At 37.3% G+C, this 26,832-nt stretch overlaps 1 protein-coding gene across 4 annotated transcripts in view; it reads right to left on the bottom strand.

Annotated features, from left to right (window-relative positions):
• The window catches only part of EYA3 (EYA transcriptional coactivator and phosphatase 3), a 96,822-nt gene that overhangs the window by 48,630 nt on the left and 21,360 nt on the right, over positions 1–26,832 (bottom strand). For all 4 annotated transcript variants that reach the window (XM_069578872.1, XM_069578873.1, XM_069578874.1 and 1 more), the window contains exons 2-6: positions 26,484–26,584; positions 16,677–16,720; positions 9,049–9,128; positions 4,303–4,369; positions 1,653–1,789 (exon numbers count right to left, since the gene is read on the bottom strand). In XM_069578872.1, the coding sequence (XP_069434973.1) occupies positions 1,653–1,789; positions 4,303–4,369; positions 9,049–9,128; positions 16,677–16,720; positions 26,484–26,516 (361 nt within the window). In that variant the 5' untranslated portion in view covers positions 26,517–26,584. The remainder of the gene's footprint in view (positions 1–1,652; positions 1,790–4,302; positions 4,370–9,048; positions 9,129–16,676; positions 16,721–26,483; positions 26,585–26,832) is intronic.

The following is a 26,832-nucleotide window of genomic DNA, read 5'->3' as shown; positions in this document are numbered from 1 at the left end:
ATTAAGCTAATGAACAGTTCTCTCTGAACTACTGATAAGAATTTAAGAAAGAAGTTTCCTTCATCCCAATTATTAAACAGAAACAGATTAATAAAAGAGCCTATTATAACCAATTTTTTTTTTATAAAATACTGTCTCCTTCAAGTTTTTAACAGGGATCTAGTTTACAGAATTTTCTTTCCTTAATATGAGGGAAATGAAGTAATTATAAAAGATACCATAATATCTAGGACCTATATACACATGGCACTATGCTATGTATTCCATAATCTGAGTTTAGAGATATAACAAGAGCTTTACTTAACACTGAACAGCAGGAATAAACAGTTGTTCAACAATGTCATAAAGGGCTTTGGCTTTCCAATAAAGAATTTAAATCAAAACAGAGAGTAAAAAAACCAAAAACAACATGAAATACTTTATATTCACTAGCCTATTGTTGATACTAGCCAGCTGCTGGTAAATTAGCTTTAATATATACAAAAAGAAATAAACACAAACATATTCACAGAGAGTTCTGCATCTGAAAGGACTGCTCAAGTAGGCTGGTTAAATATATCAGCAACATAAGACTTTAGTATACTTGCTGATACTAATAGGCACTGAGACGTGGGTGTACAAACAGGAAAACAAGAGCATTTCTGTTTCTTTTCTTTCATGAAGTTATCAGCTACCACTACCATTAAACAAAACTTCCAATTTTTGTTTCTAGTAGTTATCAAGAGCCAAGGAATGCTAAGAGGAGCCAAATAGGCCAGGAAAAGTAGGAATGTCAAAACCAAAAGCAAGCAACACCCAGAATCTGCAGCAATCTGTTAGAAAGATTTTCTAATTCCCAGCTAGTTGCAATAAAGGCTACCAAGTTATACTTTTATTAACATACTGAATATTTTTTTTTAAATACAGTATTCTTTCAATTTCCTGACATCAATTCTAGCAAAGTAGCACTAAACCACACTGAACATATCTATCAATACACACTGAAAAATCAGTGCGTATTAAGTGCTCAAAAAACCTCAAACTGACTTCTAGTAAATCACTCTAATTTATAATTTAGTCCAAGATACCTAAAACCAAAGAACAAAACTCTCTATGCACAAGATAAGGCTGTACAAAATCAGGGATTTCCCCCCTCTAAGATGACTTTTTGGTTCAGTAGAGCAACAACTGATCTTGCAGTATGGGATAAGAAGGAAGGAGAAAAACTGACAGAGAGAGAGAACTATAAGGTATATTCTACCTGAATATGTAGATTACTTAGTTTTAGTAAGAAATTAGCCACCTCAAAATATATTTGTCATGGTACCATGTTTTCTGCAAAGTAAGTCAAATCAATAGCAATTCCTCAAAGAGTTTCCAAAAACTTGAAGATTCCAAGTTTTCCAGTCAAGACTTAGCATCTTGGAAATATCTAAATTATGGTGGATAAACAAGTGAGTACTGAAAAGTTATGGTTTTATATTACATGCATCAAATACACTGTGGAAAAGCACAGCCAACTTCTATCACACCTGAAACAAGCAGAGGCTGTCAAGAACAACTTGCTTTCTCTCAGCCTCCTGATTAGCCATGCTTGCTTTTAGGGGAAAGATGGAAATTTCTGTGGGATAAAATCAACATTCTTAGAAACTGCTTACAACAGGATGCCTTACCGAAAGGAGGTAGTCCGTACGTCTGGGTTGCCTGAGGATAGACAGCATAGGGTTGAGACTGCTGCAAGGTCTGGTACTGAGTCTGTCCAGGGTAAGCAGTTTCCGAAACAGGAACTGACAGGATATGTGCATAAGGTCTAGAAAAGTTCAAGAAAACAAAAAATTTCACATAAGAAAAACAAAAAACAGCTAATATCACTAACAGCAAAGAATCAATAATGAGTACACTAACCTGTCACATAAAATGTCTCTTAATATGGTCAGAAAGTAGAATTATTTTTTCCTTTTCAGGTCTATTTATCATCTACCTAACAAACAATTTTATAGAAAAATTAACAGTTTCAAATATCCTCCAAAGGTCCAATCACATGTGGTGTGCTATGTGCAAGGCCCTATGTGAGATGCAAGTACTGACTAAACTCATTTATGCTCTTATGTCTAAATAGAAAAGAAAATCCTAAAAGGACAGACAACTGGGTAGAATAGATTGGCAACTGACTCCATTCCCCACCAAGCCCTCCAGGCCAAACTAAAGTTTTGAGAGTCAAAGTGGAACTTGGAAAAGAGGGTGAGACCTTCAGAGAAAAAGCAGGCAACCACCATATTAGAAAACCAGGATCAGGAGTGTGGCCCAATGTCCCTAGATCGAGCCTATAAAATCAAGAGTCAAGTGACTAATAAAATCCGGGAAGTCCTAGACAGGACACTGGCTTGCCCCGCTAATATTTAAGCCAGAGTATACTGCCACTAGTTGGTTTAGCTAGAGATGAATTCAACAGTGAAACTTCAGGGATTTTAAACCAGCTAGCTGACCTGCTCATTTCATCCATAGAATAAGATGGCGCCACATTTTATGCACTGAATTTTTAGATACGAGTTATTTTATTTGGTGAGTTATCCTGTACTTATAAAGTAAGAAAGTATCATGTACCATGCAGGTCATAACAATAAAATAATGGCGGGGAGGTAGTTTCAGAGGGGAAAGGTTGTTTTTTGTTTTTTTTTTTGCAGTTTTTGGAGAGAAGAAAATGAAGGAAGGCTATAAAGAAGTGATCTGTGAGCAGACACAATGTGCAAAAATGAGAGAGAGAAAAGGTGTTCTAGAAAAAGAGAAAGCCTCTGCCAAGGGTACAGACAGGGCTTCAGCCAACAAGGAAAAGAGACTATACTAAGGGAAAGTATAAGACAGACAGCAAAGACCTTGAATACCAGGCTAAAAGTGTTCAGACAAATCTGAAACAATGAGGAGTCACTGAAATTGTTGAGAAAAGGATGACAAGATCAAAGCTGTTCTTTAATAAACATTAGTTTGACATTTCTTTGTAAAATGGATGGGGGAAGGGGACTTGAAACAGAGGCAGTTAAAAAATGCAGTGGTTTAGATAAGTGGTAAGGAGGTCTACTTTAAGGTAGAAAGCTAACAAGGTGTCCTGAGTGCAACAGGTATACAATACTTTTTTGAATAAATGAATGAATTTGCAATCTGCTATATTCACATCTCAGTAGACTTTAAAAGACTGAATTTGAAAATTTCTAGTCTTCTTAGCCAGACCTGAGACCAGAAAATAGCTCAGGCTGTAGCTGTCAATCAAATCATGTGGGAATGACTTAAAATCTTAGTAACTTCAAATGGATTAATCTCCAGATATGATAAAGATCATAAATATTTTTTATTTAGTGTCTTTATAGCTCAAATTATTTTATCACCTTCATAAGGACCTCAGAGAACAGGTTCAGTCATTTCACAGAAGAAAAACACAGAAGATGACTGGCCCAAGGATGTTATTAATGTTAATGATAATGCCAGATTAGAATTTGGAGAATTCATTGAGATGATTTTTCAATCAGCTCCTTTTTCTTAAACTGATGCAAAAACAAAAGGCACTTAATACAAATGGGCACAAAAAGGAAAAGTTTTCTTTTACAAGAGACCCAGACATATTCTGTCACCAATTTCTTTATGTAACTTGCCTATGTAAGCACGTAAAAATTTATCCTAGGTTAATAAAGCACGCTTGTACGCATCTATGTATGCAGGCTCAACTTTTATCAATGTGCAGTTGGTAGCTTGATATACACACTGTTCTGCACCTACTCATCTTGGAGATGATTAACTTAGTGGGTCTTAAATGCTGATCTTATCTCATGAGGGCCAAAATATTGCCTCTGAGTGATTTAAATTCACTAAACCTGTCTAACCTCAAGCCTACTTTCTACTTGAGGACACTTCTAAAAGAATAAGCTTCTAAAGCAATAAGATGAACACAGATTAGTCCCAGAAGTCCCAGTCTGAGGGTGGCTTTAGCTTTTTTAATTGATCTCTCTTTTAAAGTGGAGCAAAGAGAGAATAATGAGAGGTTAAGCAGTGATATATTTTCATCACTAATGGTATCTTACACTTTTCAGTGCCTATTCATGTTGAGAAAGCTCCTGGGTAACAGTGATCTATTTCAGACAATCATTAACTTTTTAAAAGGACGATACCTAGACTATATTTACATGGAAAAAAAAAAAACTGGAGTAGGGCCAGAGAGAACAAGAGACGTGAAAATAAGTTAAATGTCAACTTAATAGCTTAAATATCAAGTTACATTTTGCAAGGAATCGAGAGGAAAAGCATACAGATTTTTGAAACAATTATTCAACTTACTTTGCAGAATACATTTGTGAGGTATAATCATTGGATGAGCGAGGGATGTAATCGGTGCATGTCATAACTGAAAGAAAGATATCACCAGGTAAAAAGTTAGAACATTTCAAAAATGAAAGGGGAAAATTTCATGTCTCACTGTATAGTCTTTCAAACTAAGGAACAGAATAAAGCTTGGACATCAAGAAATTTAAAAAGACTACACAGTAGAAATACCTCACTCTTCTAATGAGTTTATAGAGACTTTTAGAGACAGTAAAAGCTAGAATGAAGGCAGTATAGAAAAGAGCTGAAGGTCAGTACCAACTGATCTCTATTTTTGGCTGTGCTGTGTGGTGTGTGGGATCTTAGTTTCCCAACCAGGTATCAAACCTGGGCCCTTAGCAGCGAAAGTGTGGAATCCTAACCACTGGACCACCAGGGAATTCCCAGTACCGATTGATCTTTACCATCACCATCACTGTTCTAAAACCATAAATGAAGCAACTTCCTAAGCTCTCATCTATGCTCAAAGGTGAAGTTAAAATGCAAGATCCATGTCTAGGAAGTCACATTATACTTCTTCAGCTTATTCATTCTCTGGATGCTTACCCTATTCTGAGTAAAAGGTCATAAGGATGACCTACAGGAAGACAGATTTGGAAAAAGTATCCAATAACTGTTGCTACTGCTATATATAATCAGCAGCGGAAAGATGCAAGCATGCTTTTATACTAGTATTTTTTTCAGCTCTGTAATAAAGCTTTAAGTTTGGTAAAGCAGAGACAGACCTGAGGAACTGATGTAACGCTCTGATAAACCATCAAGTAAAGGGACTTTCACAGCTACTGCCCTCTTGACCTCCATTTCATCTAGAATAGATACTGTCATGAGGCTTAATCCTCATGATTTCATTTGGGATAAATACTGTAAATATTCAACTCAAGTTTGACAGGTAGCAGAATCCTTTTCATTAGCAGTATTTCAGTCCAAATTATAGACAGAGCTACAACACACAGACCTTGTACCAGATTCCTAAATTGTTCAAGAACATCCTTCATTATCTATTATAAGGGAGGTTGCTCTATTGTGAATAAGGACTAACGGTGAACCAACTAACTTTATGTCTAGCTCGGTTTTCTGAGCGTCTTACCCCAAAAGGGAACACTGATCGAGATCAGATGTGGGGTCAATTCATGCCCAACAGTAACACAAATCATCTGTGAATGGGCTTATCATGGATCTTGCCTATTGCCACACTGTTCATAGTCTCTGAAAATAATTCATAGCAATTTGTAGATTATACTAATCATTAATCACTTTGACAAAAATGAAGGGAATCTCAGTTAGATCTAAGGTTCTCATCATCCATTACATAGAACGGAAGTTCATTTGATTTCTACATAATGGTTCCTTCTCTGCTGACAAGTATTTTCAAAAACCCAAATCCTTCTCCTTCTCTCATTTAATTCTAGAAGAGATCGCAAAACATTCTAGGAGATCTAGGCCAATTTTTACTTCTCTAGAGAATGAATAAGCCTTAATCTTTGTGGTACCTGGGAACTATGAAAAGATTAAAGAGTCAAGGCATAATCTGCTTAATTATAACTTCTCTGCCTGCTCTTCTTCACCCTCAAGCTGTGGGACAGCTGCCTTCCTACTAAATTGTAAAGCAGTATTAAGATCATTATTGTATTTGCATTAAAAACCCAAGCTTTCTGTTCCCTTGAGACAGAAAATTGCATGTGAGGTGGGATAATCAAGTTTCAATGACCTATGTCAGTTACACAACAAAGCTGGATCCCAGAATAAAATTCCACAAAATGGAAATAGAACTCAAATTTCTTTAGCACTGTGTAAATAAATTTGGATGTGTTCAACTCTGCACTAGTTTTAAAAAAAAGGTAACAGCAGGAAAACAAGGCAAAAACCTAGAAATATACTCTGAAAGTAAAACTAAAAGGACATTCTGACGAATTTGAATTAAGGAATGAGGAAAACAGGGAAAATAGGATAATTTCTAGGTTTTCAGCTTGAGAAATTGGAGGGATAGTGAAAATACTTCCAAAGATGAATAAGTTGGGGAAGAGAACAGCTTTGGTGAGGGCTAAGGGCAGAAAAAACTTTTACATATTTTAAGTATGACTTTCCTTTTAGATATCTAAGTGGAGATATCAAGCAGGCAGTAGGATACAGTAGGATACAAAAATGAAATTAGAGCAAGGAAGTCAGACTAGGAACACAAATTCGGAATGTATTAACTATGCATCAAATATTTAAAGTAATGAAATGGGTGGGAGAATACAGAAAGAACAAAGATGGTGGACTAGAACCAAATCCAGCGGCCCACCAACATTCAGAGATTTGACAGCAGAAGAAAGGCCAGCAAAGAAGGAAGGTGGGAGAAAGAGTGGTAAGAGGCAGGGTGCAGGCAGATAGAAACACCCACTGGAACTAGTGCTTCCAGTTACTGAAAGGAACTAATGACCTTGATAAAAGCAGTTTCACTGGAAGAATGGTGACAAAGTTGAATTTGAGAGGGATGAAGAGTAAATGGAAGGAGGCAAAACAAGTGAGGGCAACTGTTTCCAGAGGTTCCAAGGTGGGTCATGGGACAAAGAGAAGGTCTGTAACTGGTGGGGAACATGGACTTCAGGGAGGCTTTTGTTCGTGCTTTAAGATAGAAGATACTGGATCATGTCTCCACAGATAGGATGGATTAAGAAGAGAAGAATAGGACAATGCAACAATGGTGTTAGGATAATCACAGTACCAAAGTCCTTGGGGTAGGTGAGAACAGACAAGATATGAAGCACAAATAAAAGCTCTTACCTTTCACAGGAACAAGAATACTATTTCCATTCTGACAAGAATAAAACAAGGTAACATGGGTACAAACACAAGTAGGGCTGAAGACTTGGTGGTGGTAGGTTAATAAGGGAACCTCCTGTCAGACAGCTTCTATTCGAGAAGAAATCATCAGTCAAATATGAAGAGAGGTGAGCAGTATGGGTGCTCTGAGAGGAAAGAAATGGTAAAGGGTAAAACTCATGAGTAAAGTGTAGTAGGGTGCCCACTTAAGGCCCTGCGAGTAAACAGTCAGCTAAGTGTATAAACTACCCAGTAATGTTCAGCTATTTAATGTAATACTTACAGAGAAGGTGGACAGTTGGATTAAATCAGGACTGGGGTTTAGCAAGGACAGTACAAGAGTCAAAATTATTGAAGGTATTAGTAAGAGAGTAATTGTAATAAAGAACTGCAGAATCCATGTGGAGTAAAAAGGGATAGGAAAAGAAGAGAGACATTATGGGTGTTGGACAGTTCATCTACATGGATGTTCAAATTACCAAGAATAATAAAGGTCTGGATGGAGAAGAAAACAAAGATCTAGTCTTTAAAGAGCAAAATGACTAGGAGTTCAGTCTGAGGTAAAAAGAAAGCTGGAGGAAGAGGCATAAACATAGACTTCCAAGGAACTAGAGTTTTTGAAGAAAAGAAAGAGAAATAATTTTTAAGAAGCAAGAAGACTCAACTTACTTCTGGGCCCTGAAGTATGTAAGCAACAGACCTTTTTCTTAGGGATATGAAGTGAAAGCCGTTCGGTTATGTCTGACTCTTTGAGACTCCATGGACTATACAGTCCATGGAATTCTCCAGGCCAGAATACTGGAGTGGGTAGCCTTTCCCTTCTCCAGAGGATCTTCTCAACCCAGGGATCAAACTCTGGTTTCCAGTATTGCGGGCAGATTCTTTACCCCTGAGCCACAAGGGAAGTCCAAGAATACTGGAGTGAGATATTAAAAAAATTAGAGGAGACACCTTTCGTTGATTAGAGCAGTTCCCATATGTATCAGAGTTACCTAGCTATCTTCTTAAAAATGCAGAGTGTCATCCACAACAGGTCTACTGAATGATAATCACTAAAGATGAGGCTAGAATGCTACCTTACAAATAAGCACTCCAGGTTAACTCTCAGGTATGCTAAAAGTTTGAGAACTACTGGAACAGCATCTTTGAGGAGGTAATATATACAACTAAAGACATAACCATTTTTTAAAAAGGCATATCGTCTTTTATTACATGGGAATTATATAAAGTTAAGGTTAAGCATCTTAAGATATATGTCCTAAACAAATGTCTTTTTATAAAGCAATGTACACAAATTTATTCTTCTGAAGTGTGTGGTATAATATGAAAGGGCAGAGCTATTTAATTTCAAGGAGGACTAACTGCCCTATAAGCTTAGATCTCCACAAGAAAAAAAAAAAGAACATTCTACAAATTTTTGGCTAAGGTTTGGTAAACAGGGTGTATCCTATTGAGATGGGTCTCCCTCAGGGCCCAGTATCAATTTTGGGCTCTCAGGGGACTACTTATCTTTTTTTCGGTCTAGATGGATAGATAGAATCATCTGGTTATTAGAAAGCTAGAAACGCATCAAGCCATCCAGAGAAGCAGTCAGAGGCTGGCCCACTAATTTTTCTGATTTTGAGTAAAGCACTATTTATTACCTTTAGAAGAACATTCAATCTCAAAACAAAAACACAATCACCAATCCCTAGGAGTGGATCCCATGTGACTTTGCTCCTTAGCTGGTATGCAATAAGGTTTATAGGCGGGCGTAAGGATGAACACATGTACAAGGCAATGAAAGGATTCTGGATACTCTGAGACAAGTGAGGCAATCAGTGAAAACAAGTTATAAAAGTTCAGCATCACCTGGTCACAGGAATACGTCCATGATGCACAGAATATGGTACTTACTCTCCTCTGACATGGTAAGGTTTGAAGCAAGGCTTGAAGTTTCAGGTTTCTGATCACTGACTTCAGGGTTGCTTACTTGACTGGGAAAACCAAAATGAATACATTAGCCTCTGGATGATCTGCTGCATTGCTAAAAGTGATTAAATCAAACCAATTTCTTCCTAGATAAGGGGCAAGGTTAGTCTACTTCATGAAGTCCTTATTCTCGGTTTTTATCGGCTACCTAACAGGTAAGGCCAGGCCTAGTACCTTCAGCATTCCAGTTCTTTGTCACATCCCTAGACCATGACTGTTTTTATACCACATGGAAATTTCAGGTAAGCAACAGGCAACTCAGATTTTCTCTAAAGACCACATGGTAAAAGAAAACTCTACAGCAACCTAAAAGTGCTCCCACTTTATTTCCAAAGTACCAAAGGAATGTAGGGAGGTGACTGACTTCAGACAATGGGCCTCATAATCACTTGAAAAGCTTTTTCAAATTACACATGCTTACGCAAGAAGGGGTTCTGAATCTTAAGATGGTGCATTACACTGCACTTCTGTTTTCCCCCAATTAAAAACAAACAAATTTTTGTTCTTATACCCCAAACTTAGCAAATCTTTTTTAAAAAAACTTGTAACAAATTAAGAGAAACTGAAAAAGACTAAGTCATATAAACTAGGAGGATAAATCATTATGTTAGATACTTTAATGTTGGGAAGATCCTCAGTGAGATTCTGAAATGGAGATTACCCTTTGATCTTTCACAACGTTCTCCCTCTTCCTCTTACCTTACTTTCCAACTCTCCCCATATTCCCTCAACCACTAGTATAGTACAGCGCTTAAGGGTGCAGACTCTGGAACCAGACTGCTTGAGCTCATATTGCACTTTGTCAAAACTAGCTTTATGGCTTTAGGCAAGACATGAACTTCTCTCTACTCCAGTTTTTTCAACCGTCAATGAGGGATAATTATAGAACCTACCTTTCAGGGCTGTTATAGGGATTAATGAGTCAATATATGAAAAGAATTTAGAGCAAAGACTAGAAGAGAGTAAACACAATGTAACTGTGGCCAGTACTATTATAATACAGCTTCTCCCCAGTTCAGGCCATCCTTCCCACATTCACGTTCCCACAGCAAGAAATCCGCTTTGCTGTTCTGCACTCTAGGAAGAAGCGGAGGACACTGTCGCAGATACTCCACATACCGGGAAAGCTATGACTTTTTAAAAGACTAGAATAAAACTTTATTTTCACTTATTACGTTAACAAAGACAAAAAGTTTGTGACACTATATTGGAGAAGTATGAAAAGAACTATGGTTACATATTCATTGTGGGTGAGTAACTGGAACTGGTGTGTATACACTAATCAAGAAGTATTTTCATTGCAACATGATTTGTTATATAAAATTTTAGAGACCAATGTCCAGCTGGTTAAAGAACTGGGTAATGTATCCTCATACAAGGGAACACTATGCCATCATCAAAAATTTTTTTTTCCAGTTTTTCTTTTTTTGGAAAGATAAGACTAATAAACAGTAAGAATAGTTTCTACATAGAAAAATTTAAAAAGAAATGTTACTTATAAAAAAAGTACAAAGCACCAAAATTCTTAAAGCTCTCTTATCTTTTCTGAATGAACCTCTAATATTCAAGTATAGTATCAATAAAGGTTTTTTCCCTGGTGTATTCTGAATGTTCAAACAATTTTTCTTCAGATGTAACTAATTTTAAAAAGTAAATCTCCAGATGAAGTTTATCTTAATCTATTTACTCAAATGTCTGTACTTTCAAAATAGCACTTAATATAGTAACCAAGATATGACCATGGGAATTGAAAGGTATGGGTAAGAAATCATACTAAGCAGTTATATCACTGTTTCCCAAAATGGCTTATTTCTTATAATTATCTGAATGACTGGTAAAAATACAGACTTCTGAGCCCCATCTTATGCCTAATTAAATAGGATTCCAAGGAGAACGGTATAAACCCAGACAAGAACTTCACATTTCTGACTATAATGACTGGTCTTCTATGTGTAAGACTAGTCTGAGTAAGTCTGGGGATCATTGTTATATCAACTGTTGAAAGACTTTCTAGATCTTGTATTGTAGAAGGTATACTTGTACGGTCTGGTGTACAATGGACAAGTTCCTAAAACCCCATGGTCCTGGATTCTTACAGCAAAATCTCCTACATATTCAACTAAGTATCTAGAGATTGAACAGAAACAAAACCACCAAGACAGTGAATTAACTCCAGCACTTTGTTAGATATTTGAAATTATATCCAGAAAAATTATTACTACCTCAAAATATGATTATCCTCAGTTACATAAAATTTACTTAACAACATGTGTATGATGGGAAAAAAATGCTCCAAAATAAAACTTCCCTCCTCCAAAAAAAGAGCAAAAACACCCGAACTCTAAAAGTAAGCATCACAAATACCTCTTTCTCATTCAATGAAACCCTTGACAACAATGAACACAATCAACCAATGAATGGATAAACAAAACGTGGTATGGACTACTACGGAGTATTATTCAGCTTTAAAAAGGAAGGAAACTCTGACACACGCTACAAATGGATAATCCATTAAGACATCAGGCTAAATGAAACAAACACATCACAGAAAGACAAATAATTTATGACTGTGCTAATATAGGGTACTTAAGAGTAGTCAAAATCATAGACAGAGCAGAATGATGGTTGCCAGGAGCTAGGAGAAGGGGGAAATGGAGAGTCTGATGAATACAAAGTTTCAGTTTGAGAAGATAAAAAATGTTCTGGAGATAGATGGTACTGATTGCCCAACAATGTGAATGTACTTAGTACCACTGGATTATATGCTTAAAAATGACTGAAATGGTGAATTTTAGGTTATTTGTATTTTATCCCAATAAAGCAGTTGCTGAAGGAGACAGACGGAATAATAGCAGGAAAAGATGAAGCTGACAGGCTCCATTGTACAACTGGAGAGAGATGAGCATGAGAATTAACTTCAGAGAAAAGGGATGCAGGGAATATTAGAGAGAAGCAGTGAAGCAGTTAAGGGGGGTAGATTCAGTGATAAGACAAATAAGGCAGCTCCTATCCACTTCTGATTTCTCTTTGCATTAGGGAGCCAGATCCCCAGCTGAGTAAATGGAAGGGGAGGGCGGAGGAGAGGCAGCAGCAGGAGGGAAGAAGGGAGGGACGGAGTCAGGAAGAAAGGAAGGCAGGCTGAGAGGCAGGGAGGAAAGGAGAGAAGGAATGAAGGAAGGTAAGGAGGAAAGAGAAACAATTTTACCACTGTGAAATAAACCAGGAAGAGTGACTGCATCACCAAGAATGTTTAAGTGCCCACTGAGATGCAATCGTGACTGGAAACTGTGACCAGTGAGCAGTTTTGTGTTTTCCTATAAGGCGTTCAGATGATTGGGAATAAGTACGAAATAGGTGAACAGGAGGGTTTAACTAGGGTTTTTAAACACTAGGTTAGGCTAGGGAAGGATGACACGGAAAAAGGAAGAGGAAGTTACGAATGTTTGTAAGAAACTGACTACAGTAATAAATCTTATCTTTTGAGCAGCACAGGAAGATACAGAAGTCTTTTTTGAGGGAAGGGTCAATGCCTGACAGTGAAAATATGATAGATCATTGCCATTAGAAGTGGAAGTGTAGAGTAAGACACAGGGCTAGTGTAACAATAGAATAAATGAGCTGGAATGCTAGTGTGTGAGGTGTAAGATTAGGATTCTTGAAATTAAGATGTTAAAGGGTTATTGGTTATTGGTTCATCTGGCTGGTAGACAAGCAACAGGAGGTAAGAACTGTGGACAACTGAAAATCACGGTGCTGTGGAAGCCAGAGTATGACATGCAAAGAAGCTGCCTCTTTTCTGTAAGGGGAACAGAGCTAATGATTAAGGTGTCCCATGTCCATTTGGTAATTAAGGATTAACTCCTTGGATTTTTTTTATTTCTATTTTTCCTATTATGTATACTGTATATGTGCTGCTGCTGCTAAGTCGCTTCAGTCAGGTCCAACTCTGTGCGACCCCACAGATGGCAGCCCATCAGGCTCCCCCATCCCTGGGATTGTCCAGGCAAGAACACTGGAGTGGGTTGCCACTTCCTTCTCCAATGCATGAAAGTGAAAAGTGAAAGTGAAGTCCCTCAGTCATGTCTTGACTCTTAACAACCCCATGGACTGCAGCCTACCAGGCTGCTCCATCCATGGGATTTTCCAGGCAAGAGTACTGGAGTGGGGTGCCATTGCCTTCTCTGATACTGTATATGTAACTGAAGAATATTCACCATTTTGTCTCCTTCACATATCACAGGATCTGAGTGATAACATTATGTACATTATGTTGAATAAATAATGAATAAACAAAGAGAAAAATTCAGCACTTACGTGTTTCAAGGACAAACCTTATTTTTTTTTTTATTTTTATTTTTACTTTATTTTACTTTACAATACTGTATTGGTTTTGCCATACATTGACATGAATCCACCACGGGTGTACACGCGATCCCAAACATGAACCCCCCCTCCCTCCTCCCTCCCCACAACATCCCTCTGGGTCATCCCCGTGCACCAGCCCCAAGCATGCTGCATCCTGCATCGGACATAGACTGGTGATTCAATTCTTACATGATAGTATACATGTTTCAATGCCATTCTCCCAAATCATCCCACCCTCTCCCTCTCCCTCTGAGTCCAAAAGTCCGCTATACACATCTGTGTCTTTTTTGCTGTCTTGCATACAGGGTCATCATTGCCGTCTTTCTAAATTCCATATATATGTGTTAGTATGCTGTATTGGTGTTTTTCTTTCTGGCTTACTTCACTCTGTATAATCGGCTCCAGTTTCATCCATCTCATGAGAACTGATTCAAATGTATTCTTTTTAATGGCTGAGTAATACTCCATTGTGTATATGTACCACAGCTTTCTTATCCATTCATCTGCTGATGGACATCTAGGTTGTTTCCATGTCCTGGCTATTATAAACAGTGCTGCGATGAACATTGGGGTACATGTGTCTCTTTCAATTCTGGTTTCCTAGGTGTGTATGTCCAGCAGTGGGATTGCTGGGTCATATGGCAGTTCTATTTGCAATTTTTTAAGGAATCGCCACACTGTTCTCCATAGTGGTTGTACTAGTTTGCATTCCCACCAACAGTGTAGGAGGGTTCCATTTTCTCCACACTCTCTCCAGCATTTATTGCTTGCAGATTTTTGGGTCGCAGACAACCTGACTGGTGTGAAGTGGTATCTCATTGTGGTTTTGATTTGCATTTCTCTAATAATGAGTGATGTTGAGCATCTTTTCATGTGTTTGTTAGCCATCCGTAATGTCTATTTAGTTCTTTGGTTCATTTTTTGATTGGGTCGTTTACTTTTCTGGAATTGAGTTGCATAAGTTGCTTGTATATTTTTGAGATTAGTTGTTTGTCAGTTGTTTCATTTGCTATTATTTTCTCCCATTCAGAAGGCTGGCTTTTCACCTTGCTTATATTTTCCTTTGTTGTGCAGAAGCTTTTAATTTTAATTAGATCCCATTTGTTTATTTTTGCTTTTATTTCCAGAATTCTGGGAGGTGGATCATAGAGGATCCTGCTGTGATTTATGTCGGAGAGTGTTTTGCCTATGTTCTCCTCTAGGAGTTTTATAGTTTCTGGTCTTACATTTAGGTCTTTAATCCATTTTGAGTTTATTTTCGTGTGCAGTGTTAGAAAGTGATCTAGTTTCATTCTTTTACAAGTGGTTGACAGTTTTCCCAGCACCACTTGTTAAAAGAGATTGTCTTTACTCCATTGTATCTTCTTGCCTCCTTTGTCAAAGATAAGGTGTCCACATGTGTGTGGATTTATCTCTGGGCTTTCTATTTTGTTCCATTGATCTATATTTCTGTCTTTGTGCCAGTACCATACTGTCTTGATGACTGTGGCTTTATAGTAGAGCCTGAAGTCAGGCAAGTTGATTCCTCCAGTTCCATTCTTCTTTCTCAAGATTGCTTTGGCTACTCGAGGTTTTTTGTATTTCCATACAAATCTTGAAAGTATTTGTTCTAGTTCTGTGAAAAATATCGCTGGTAGCTTGATAGGGATTGCATTGACTTTGTAAATTGCTTTGGGTAGTATACTCATTTTCACTATATTGATTCTTCCGATCCATGAACATGGTATATTTCTCCATCTATTAGTGTCCTCTTTGATTTCTTTCATCAGTGTTTTATAGTTTTCTATATATAGGTCTTTAGTTTCTTTAGGTAGATATATTCTTAAGTATTTTATTCTTTTCGTTGCAATGGTGAATGGAATTGTTTCCTTAATTTCTTTTTCTACTTTCTCATTATTAGTGTATAGGAATGCAAGGGATTTCTGTGTGTTGATTTTATATCCTGCAACTTTACTATATTCATTGATGAGCTCTAGTAATTTTCTGGTGGAGTCTTTAGGGTTTTCTATGTAGAGGATCATGTCATCTGCAAACAGTGAGTGTTTTACTTCTTCTTTTCCAATTTGGATTCCTTTTATTTCTTTTTCTGCTCTGACTGCTGTGGCCAAAACTTCCAGAACTATGTTGAATAGTAGTGGTGAAAGTGGGCACCCTTGTCTTGTTCCTGACTTTAGGGGAAATGCTTTCAATTTTTCACCATTGAGGATGTTTGCTGTGGGTTTGTCATACATAGCTTTTATTATGTTGAGGTATGTTCCTTCTATTCCTGCTTTCTGGAGGGTTTTTATCATAAATGGATGTTGAATTTTGTCAAAGGCCTTCTCTGCATCTATTGAGATAATCATATGGCTTTTATTTTTCAATTTGTTAATGTGGTGAATTACATTGATTGATTTGTGGATATTGAAGAATCCTTGCATCCCTGGGATAAAGCCCACTTGGTCATGGTGTATGATCTTTTTAATGTGTTGTTGGATTCTGATTGCTAGAATTTTGTTGAGGATTTTTGCATCTATGTTCATCAGTGATAGTGGCCTGTAGTTTTCTTTTTTTGTAGTATTTTTGTCAGGTTTTGGTATTAGGGTGATGGTGGCCTCATAGAATGAGTTTGGAAGTTTACCTTCCTCTGCAATTTTCTGGAAGAGTTTGAGTAGGATAGATGTTAGCTCTACTCGAAATTTTTGGTAGAATTCAGCTGTGAAGCCGTCTGGACCTGGGCTTTTGTTTGCTGGAAGATTTCTGATTACAGTTTCAATTTCCGTGCTTGTGATGGGTCTGTTAAGATTTTCTATTTCTTCCTGGTTCAGTTTTGGAATATTCTACTTTTCTAAGAATTTGTCCATTTCTTCCACATTGTCCATTTTATTGGCATATAATTGCTGATAGTAGTTTCTTATGATCCTTTGTATTTCTGTGTTGTCTGTTGTGATCTCTCCATTTTCATTTCTAATTTTATTGATTTGATTTTTCTCTCTTTGCTTCTTGATGAGTCTGGCTAATGAGGGACAAACCTTATTTTAAGGACAAAGTTTCAGAGGATACTTTTCACCTTAAATCGAATAATTTCAAAACATAAAAACTGATGCTGAAAACCAAAGGTAAGTCAATCCAAATCAGGTCCACATACTGGTCAGCAGGTAAAAACAAATTATAAGTAGGTCATTAAAAAGAAATTCAACTTTGTATACCTTAAAGTCTGCTCTCCTGATTCCTGCATCTTGGCTTTCTTCACCTGTAAAATAAATACACAAAAGCATCAATGTCATGATCTGTTTTTAAAATCATCTAGCTACTCAAATGGCAGCCTCAGATTAACTAATAAATTACAGGGTAACTGTTTCCTTTTGTCTTGCTTAGACTTAGATTTATTTCATTAACCCCTGATATATTTTAAAGATGGACTTGTTTTTCACATGGGACTCTCTTTTTTCTTTTTAATGAAAACAGTGTCTTCTAAACTCAAGGTAAAATAAAAGGTTTACCAGGATTTTTACTCAACACAGAATGTCTACCAGGATAAGGTATCCAAACTTGAAATCAAACTGGTTACTTTAAAATTTTAACAGACACATAAATATATTTTCAAACAGTAAGTATGGTAATTTTGCAATCATCTAACCATTCATGTAATAGAAATATCTTTATATTTATATTTCTTACGTACCAAAAATAAAAATAAATTCCTATCAGGCTACCAGTAATTTAAAAAACATGCTTTATACTATTCTGTTTTTTCCCATGTTTTCATCTTCTCTAAATCCTTCTAAGGTAAAAGTATTTCCATTGAAACAGTTTAAGAAGTCACAAATGGAAGATCTATGGTTAACATTACTAATGGTTTTCCCTGTTGTTGTTTTAAATATTACAAAGAATCTGATTTTAGAGGTTTTGAATTAGAATAACTAGTTACAGAAGTAAGCTTAGTGTGCTTAGCCATACAAATTATGAAAACTTAAAAAGTGTTTCAAGTTCGCAAAGTACAGAGAGTACTGCCAACCCACTACAAGGAGTTAGGTGTGCGCAGAGGTAGGAAATCTGCTGAACAGCTTTTTTTTAGGCCATGGTGTGCAGCATGCAGGATCTTGGTTTCCCAACGAAGGACTAAACCTGTGCCCCCTGCACTGGCAGTCTTAACTGCCGGACTACCAGGGAAGTCCCTGCTACTAAACGATTTCAAACAAACATATTAGGTGGGAATATAGCTATTAAATATGATTAAATTTAAAATTTCAAAGTAAATAATAAATACAACATAAATCCCGGGTCCATTCAATTTCTCATGGACATCTATTCTTCATGAGAAAACATGACAAAATAAATAGAACCAAATACTTCTGGATCCTTGCTTATGGCATATCAACTGACATTATATAATGCTGCCTTAACTTTCATAGGTGCCAATAAAGATAAAATTAATAAGGGGTATTAAAAAATCCCCTATGTTTACAAACAAAATTACAAAAGTATATGAAGAAAAAGGAAACAAAAACAAAACCTTTGAGGTAGATAAACCCTTAGTAAACATGATATTAAATTAAAAAGCCATAAAGGAGAAAATAGGCTGATTTTACAAAAATTCAAAACTTCCGTATTATAAAAGATACCATAAACCAACCAGGAGGTAAAGCAGGAGGTAAACCAGGATGGTAAATACACTGTGACAAAAGAATTTAACTGTATTACAAATACGTGACATAACCTCAATGAAAGGTGTGGGAGAAAAATGCACTCATGTAATAATGCTGGAAAACTGTTTGACTGGAAACTGCAAGGCTTAAGACAAGAAAAATTCAACTTAATACAGGCTCTTATAAGAAAATGTGCTGTCCTTCCCACCGGAAGATAACAGTATTTATACAATCCAGATAATAAAGTCATTTTCCAATAGTGGTGAGGAATTTATGCTTAGCTCACCCAAAGACTCTTTGCAATCAAAGAAATGAAGTTAAAACAGTCTATGGTTTACACACAGTAACCCATACAAGGAAAACTAGAACAGTGAAGAATCTAACTTATCATAGTCTTCATTTTATTAGAGCCACAGAGTAACAAATTTAGCTAGAAAACTCTCAAAAAAAAAAAAAAAAAAAAGCCCTGGAGCAAAATTTAAAAATATATTCATAATGGCCTTTCAAGGAAGAACTATGCTTTTTCATTTTTTATCTACTACATTGCCAGCTCAGTAGAGTGCTGCTGCTGCTGCTAAGTCGCTTCAGTCGTGTCCGACTCTGTGAGACCCCAGAGATGGCAGCCCATCAGGCTCCCCCGTCCCTGGGATTCTCCAGGCAAGAACACTGGAATGGGTTGCCATTTCCTTCTCCAATGCATGAAAGTGGAAAGTGAAAGTGAAGTCTCTCAGTCGTGTCCAACTCTTAGCGACTCCATGGACTGCAGCCCACCAGGCTCCTCCACCAGTGGGATTTTCCAGGCAAGAGTACTGGAGTGGGTTGCCATTGCCTTCTCCCTCAGTAAAGTACATACACACAAATAGAAACAGAGAAAATGAACCTAAAGACATGTCTACCAAACAAAGAAGTCAGGGGGTGGAAAATGTGCTCCCAGCTAATTCTGTACCTTTCATGACCCACTGTTCGCCTTGATTTAGGCAATTCTGTCCTCCTGTAAGTCAGGGATAGGAAATATGGTACCTTGGCATAGAGGCGTTAAACTATCCTATTAAACTAAACTAATAAACTATTAGTTATCCTTTTTATAAAAAAAAAATTATTTTTACTTTATTTTACTTTACAATACTGTATTGGTTTTGCCATACACTGACATGAATCCGCCACGGGTGTACATGAGTTCCCAATCCTGAACCCCCCTCCCACCTGCCACGCCATATCATCTCTCTGGATCATCCCCATGCACCAGTCCCAAGCATCCTGTATCGAACATAGTATTAGTTATCCTTAAACTAACTCAAAGGATACAGATTTCATTGGATTACAAAAGGATGGGTTCAAATAACACAATCCAGAAATGGACAAAAAGTAAAATCGTGCAGCTACTTTGGAAAACAGTCTAGCAGTTTCTCAAACAGTTAAACATAAAGCTGCCATATAATCCAGCCATTCCATTCCTGACTATATAACCAAAGAGAAATGAAAACATATACATACAAAGGCCTGGACATGAATGTTCATATCAGCATTATTCAAAACAGCAAAAAAGGGGAAACCCAGTGTCCATGAACAGATGAATGGAGAAACACAATAATGACAAATAAAAATGATGAATGATAAAATAAATCCATATAACGAAACATTCAGCAGTAAAAGGGAATGAAGTATCAATACTTGTGCGTGCTAACACAGATAAACTTTGAAATGATTATGCTAAGTGAAAGGAGCCAGTCACAAAGGACCATATAACTCCATTTATATGAAATACTCACAAAAGGTCAACAGGAAAGTAAATTAGTAGTTGCCTAGGATTGGGGCGAGGGCAGAATTGAGGAGTGACTGCTAATGGGTACAGTTTCTTTTTGGAGTGATGAAAATGTTCTAAAATCAACTCTGGTGACAGCTGCAAAACTCTGTGAATATACTAAAAACCATCCAATTGGATACTTTAAAATGGATGTGAATTATATCTCAATAACTAGAGCTGTCATTTAAAAAATGACATTATCTTATGGGCATGTTATAACTAATGGTTACTAAAGAAAGATATACTGACAAATTCATGAATCAGAGTTCTATTTGTGCCTCTGCTTAAAAACATAGCAAGAACAACAAAAAATCATGCTTTAAATATAGCAGAGCAAAAATAAATAAATAAATAAATATAGCAGAGCAAAGGAATACAACTAATACAACATACGAATTCAGAATATACAGGTTCAAGGCTCAGTTCTGAGAGTTAATTCACTGTGTGTCTACCTCTCTGAAAATAAAACATGACTATCTACTTCAAAGATCTGCTCTGAAAATGAAACTGGTGAAGGGGAGTGGATAGGGAGAGAAAGAATGAGCGAGCAGTTTATGAAAAGACAAAGTAATACACAATTGTTATATTAAGAAACACCACTTTCTAGATAAGAAAATTACATTACGGATCTCAAATGTCACTCCAGAATTATTCTGAGATGCCTTACAAGTATATAATTATTATGATTCTTAAGTTTTAACAAGAGGCTAAGTCATACTAGAGCTTGATAAACTGTAATCTTGGGGTCAATAAATCCAACAGAAGTCTGCATGAAATCTTAAAAAGGAAGACATCTGTGTCAAAATTTATCCACCACTGTCCAATAAAGCATATCATTCTCTTTACAAGAAAGTTAAACTGTATGTTCTAGTAGGGCAAAGAGTTTGATCATAACCTAGATGAGATTACACACACACACACAAATTTTAACATTATTTTCTTTGATCACACTTACCAATGGGCAGTGGCAATGTTAGTCACTCAGTTGTGTTTGACTCTCTGCGAGCCCTTGGACTGCAGCCTGCCAGGGCTCTCTATCCATGGAATTCTTCAGGCAAGAACACTGGAGTGGGTTGCCATTCCCTTCTCCAGGGGATCTTCCCAACCCAGGGATCGAACCCAGGTCTCCTACATTTCAGGCAGATTTTATATCATCTGAGCCACCAGGGAAGCCCTTACCAATAGTCATCTAATTATTAATTTGACTTCCAGAACTTGACATAAGGAAATCAGCATATAGGGAGTGAGAATAAGCATTCCAAATGACTAGAAAGGTAAATACCTGTGGCAGAGACAACTGCCTGCTCCATCACTGCATACGGAGCATGACTTGCAATGGGAGGCAAAAAATGCGTCTTTTTAAGGTCACAGGCTACCAGTTCAAAAGAGGTCACAACTGGATCTAGTAGAAACTAGTGAGCATCAGATCCTGGACTTGATCTGGATGCAGCAATGGATGGAATTTGGGGCTGTTTCTCTTAAGAGAAATGTATGGGGAAAGGAGTCACATATTGTTTTTTACATCAGAAAATCAAATAGGTGAACCAAAGAAAAGATTATGGTAGATTCACACATAAATATTCACTAGTCATTTTCCTCTCCCTGGTTACACAGGATGCTATAGACTGAATGTCTGTATTCAGCCCCCCCAACCAATTCATATTTTGAAATTTTATCCCCAATATGATAAAACGTGCAAGTGGGACTTTCGGGTAATAAGATTATGAGGGTGGAGTCCTCATGAATGCGATTAGTACCCTTATAAAGGAGACCTCCTTTGCTATACAGCAAAAATATAGCAGTCTATGAGCCAGGAAGCAGGCCCTTACCAGACACCAAATCACTTTTATGTTTGGAATCTAAAACATGATACAAATGAATATATCTATGAAATAGAAACAGACCCACAAACATAAAGCACAGACTTGTGGTTGCCAAGGGAGAGGGGAGTGGAAGAGCGGTGGACTGGGAGTTGGTGATTAGCAGATGCAAAGTATTATACATATGTATAACTGAGTCACTTTGCAGTACACCAGAAACTAACACATTATATACCAACCACACTTCAATAAAATAAAATTTAAAAATATCATGACTTTATCATTATCAACTTGGGATAGGACCATTCTTTCCACTGAAGCCTTAGATCTCTACTACACTCTCTGAGAATTTTCCTCAACATCTGACATTAACTCTTCTTATCCTAGTTATTTTTAACAGCTAATACATGTTCTACATTTTCTATATTTATCTATTTTGCACCCATTAATCACAGGGCCAAACTAAGAGCCAAAGTTGCTTATCTCCCCTGCAATCCAGAGCCTATATTTTGAACCATATTCTGAACTATATTCCCCTGCTCTAAATAAACCTCCAATCCTAAATAAACAATTACCCTGCTACCTTGCCGTTCAGTTCAGTCGCTCAGTTGTGTCTGACTCTTTGCGACCCCTGCGTGCTGAATTGCAGCACGCCAGGCCTCCCGTCCATCACCAAGTCCGGAGTTTACCCAAACTCATGTCCATCGAGTCAGTGATGCAATCCAGCCATCTCATCCTCTGTCGTCCCCTTCTTCTGGCCCCAATCCCTCCCAGCATCAGGGTCTTTTCCAATGAGTCAACTCTTCACATGAAGTGGCCAAAGTATTGGAGTTTCAGCTTCAGCATCAGTCCTTCCAATGAACACCCAGGACTGATCTCCTTTAGGATGGACTGGTTGTATGTCCTTGCTGTCCAAGGGACTCTCAAGAGTCTTCTCCAACACCACAGTTCAAAAGCATCAATTCTTCAGTTCACAGTTCAGTTCTTTAGTGCTCAGCTTTCTTCACAGTCCAACTCTCACATCCATACATGACCACCGGAAAAACCATACCCTTGACTAGACGGATCTTTGTTGGCAAAGTAATGTCTCTGGTTTTGAATATGCTATCTAGGTTGGTCATAACTTTCCTTCCAAGGAGTAAGCATCTTTTAATTTCATGGCTGCAATCGCCATCTACAGTGATTTTGGAGCCCCCCAAAATAAAGTCTGACAGTGCTTTCACTGTTTCCCCATCTATTTCCCATGAAGTGATGGGACCAGATGCCATGATCTTCACTTTCTGAATGTTGAGCTTTAAGCCAACTTTTTCACTCTCCTCTTTTACTTTCATCAAGAGGCCTTTTAGCTCCTCTTCACTTTCTGCCATAAGGGTGGTGTCATCTGCATATCTGAGGTTATTGATATTTCTCCCGGCAATCTTGATTCCAGCTTGTGTTTCTTCCAGCCCAGCGTTTCTGATGATGTACTCTGCATATAAGTTAAATAAGCAAGGTGACAATATACAGCCTTGACGTACTCCTTTTCCTATTTGGAACCAGTCTGTTGTTCCATGTCCAGTTCTAACCGTTGCTTCCTGACCTGCATATAGGTTTCTCAAGAGGCAGGTTAGGTGGTCTGGTATTCCCATCTCTTTCAGAATTTCCCACAGTTTACTGTGATCCACACTCTCAAAGGCTTTGGCATAGTCAATAAAGAAGAAATAGATGTTTTTCTGGAACTCTCTTGCTTTTTCGATGATCCAGCAGATGTTGGCAATTTGATCTCTGGTTCCTCTGCCTTTTCTAAAACCAGCTTGAACATCAGGGAGTTCACGGTTCACGTATTGCTGAAGCCTGACTTGGAGAATTTTGAGCATTACTTTGCTAGCGTGTGAGATGAGTGCAATTGTGTGGTAGTTTGAGTATTCTTTGGCATTGCCTTTCTTTGGGATTGGAATGAAAACTGCCCTTTTCCAGTGCTGTGGGCACTGCTGAGTTTTCCAAATTTGCTGGCATATTGAGTGCAGCACTTTCACAGCATCACCTTTCAGGATTTGAAATAGCTCAACTGGAATTCCATCACCTCCACTAGCTTTGTTTGTAGTGATGCTTTCTAAGGCCCACTTGACTTCACATTTCAGGATGTCTGGCTCTAGGTGAGTGATCACATCATTGTGATTATTTGGGTTGTAAGATCTTTCTTGGTACCTTACCCATAGAAACCCCAATTAAGACTGTGGCCTATGCATTCCCCTACGATACATTCTAGGATTGCTCTATGCGTCTCTGCCTCCTAAATGACACTGGTGCTCTCCCTGGGACCCTTTGTGGCATGCTATGTCTCTTATTTCTAAGAGAATTATAACAGTCAACTTTCCTCTCAATGGCACTGACCTCTTTGTGTTGTCACTCAGTCACCTCTATAAATTAAGACCCAGGTATAAACCAATTAAAAATATATATATATGTCCCGTGACAATCACCATTTACTGTCAGCAGAAATTTTTTTTTTTTTTAATTAAAAAGTTTTTTTGGCTGCACCACGTGGCTTGTGAGATCTTAGTCTCAGGTATCATACCCACACCCCTGTTAGTGGAAGTGGAGATTCCCAGCCACTGGACCACCAGGAATTCCCAGAAAATCTGCTTTTAAACCACTTTAATTTCTCACCTCTCTGTGAAATAACAATCAGGTTTTGCATACCATGTTATAGAAACTGAACAGAACGACAAGGAAATGAAGCAGAGGGGGAAAATGACTGACCAACAGGTCAGCTTCACAATTCTCACTACCTTAAATAGGTAAGGAGCAACTAACAATACTCATTTCAGCAGTATGTCAACATTTACATAAGCCTTTCGAAACTATGACTAGATGTTTGTCTTACAACATTAAAAACTCAATGACACAATCTTCCTTGATACATTCAGGGTCTCTAATTTAGCTATTTCTTCTTACAGTGTGTATCTTTGATACATCGCTGAGGATGATTTTTAACCCTACCATTTCCCCGATTATTAATGTTCCACCAGGGATAGGGGAATGACATTTGAAATGTTTCAAAAGGTCATTTTACCAAGTGCTTAGGTCTTCCTAGCTTTATACTCAAATGAAGGGACTAAAAGAGTAATGGGAAAGGAATCACTGATATGCACGTCTCAACATAAAGTAAAATTCTTAAAATGTATTAGAGGACTTTATCATTTAAATGGAAGCAGGTGACCATCTCTCATTGATGTAAAGAATACATCTAGAACGTGAAAAACATACTCTGTTATCTGCTTTCAAAATTCAAAGTTTTTTAGGCTGGACTTTTACTGAGAGGTAAAAATGTACCACTCACTATTCTCCTGAAATAAAATGCAAGAGGCTTATTTAGGAGAGCAAATTGAATCAGTATTTATCTTATTTCAGAAAAAGAAGCTCAACTAAAAGGAAAAGATTCTTTAACAAAAAAGTATTTTAAGAGAATGATTACTATGTCTTCCTTTTTTAAATGCTATGGGTTTAAAAAAAAAAAAACCACTTAAAAAGACCAAAAGAAAAAAAAAAAAAGAAACCATGATAAGGCAATAAATCTGAGGCACTCAAGTACACTTAAAATTAATTTATGTTAAATATTAAATTTAACATAAGAAATTAAGAATTCAACTTATTCTCAAGGGGCTTATCTATTTTAAAGAATTAGCCAGTGGTCAAATTATATTTTCTTCAACTATTACCACTTTAAAAAATTTAGTCAGGGAAATTTAGGCAAAAATAAAACTAGATTTTCTAGCAGAAATGGTATATACTGTTTGGTAAATGTCCTCTTTTATTTTCTAAAAACTTTAAGAATACCATTGCTTTAAAAACAACAACAATTTATTTTATATTGGAGTATAGCTGATCAACAATGCTGTGATAGTTTCACGTGGACAACAAAAGGACTCAGCCATACATATAGATACACGCATTCTTCCCCAAACTCCCCTCCCATCTAACACTGAGCACAGTTCCCGGAGTTATACAGTAGAACCTTGTTGGTTATCCATTTAAAATATAACAGTGTATACATGTCCATCCCAAACTCCCTAACCATCCCTTCACACCATCCTTCACTACCGACAACCATAAGACTGTGAGTCTGTTTTGTTTTATAAATAAGTTCATCTGTATCATTTCTTTTTAGATTTTACAAATAAGGGTTGTTGGGGATTCCTAGGTGGTGCTAGTGGTAAAGAATTTATTTGCCTGCCAAAGCAGGAGACATAAGAGATGTGGGTTCGATCTCGGTCGGGAAGATCCCCTGGAGGAGGACAGGACAACTCCGTTCCAGTATTCTTGTGTGGAGAATCCCATGGACAGAGAAGCCTGACAGGCTACAGTCTGTAGGGTCCCAAAGAGTCAGACATGACTGAAGCGACAGTCATGTTTTAGCAGCAGCAGCAAAAAGGATGTCACATGATATTTCTTCTTTGTCCGACTTCACTCAGTTTGACAATCTCTAGGTCCATCCATTACTGCAAATTCGCCACTGCTTAAAATGGCATTTCTAAATACAATACTTATTTTGTAAAGCTGAATTTTCTAAGCAGACTCTTTGGCATTAAGTCAGCAAAATATAAATTTAAGAACACTGTTTTCTTAGAAGAATATTATTAAGGAGTCCTTTCCTCAATTTTATTTCTAACTTAGAATCTTCAGTATAACTGAATAATATTTAAAGTCTCTTAAAATTAGCCTTTCTACAATCAATTTTAAATTGTTAAAGGAAATACTTACTGGTTGCTCTGGTAAATCTTGCTCTTCTTCCATTAGGACCAATATTTCTTTATTACACTTTTGTGACTGGATTGCAAGTGTCTCCCAGCAGTCTTCACAATCTGTTTTAAAAAGAACGGGGATTCAACACTTTATGTACTCTTAGAGCATTATCATTGAGGCCATCAGAGAATAATTTTTAAAATATTTTGCTACCTCAATCTTTCTACGTAAGCTCTAATCTCAAATCTGCACGTGGCTTTTCAAAATTGACATGCTGCACCAAGTCAGGTAGGTTTACCCGACTTTATAATACCCTGCAAAAGCCAACACGTGGAATCACTTCTGCTGTACTTAAAACATGGTTACT

The sequence above is a fragment of the Ovis canadensis genome, chromosome 2 (genome assembly GCF_042477335.2).
Source record: "Ovis canadensis isolate MfBH-ARS-UI-01 breed Bighorn chromosome 2, ARS-UI_OviCan_v2, whole genome shotgun sequence".
Classification (NCBI taxonomy): Eukaryota; Metazoa; Chordata; class Mammalia; order Artiodactyla; family Bovidae; genus Ovis; species Ovis canadensis.
This window is presented reverse-complemented; position numbering and strand designations above follow the sequence as displayed.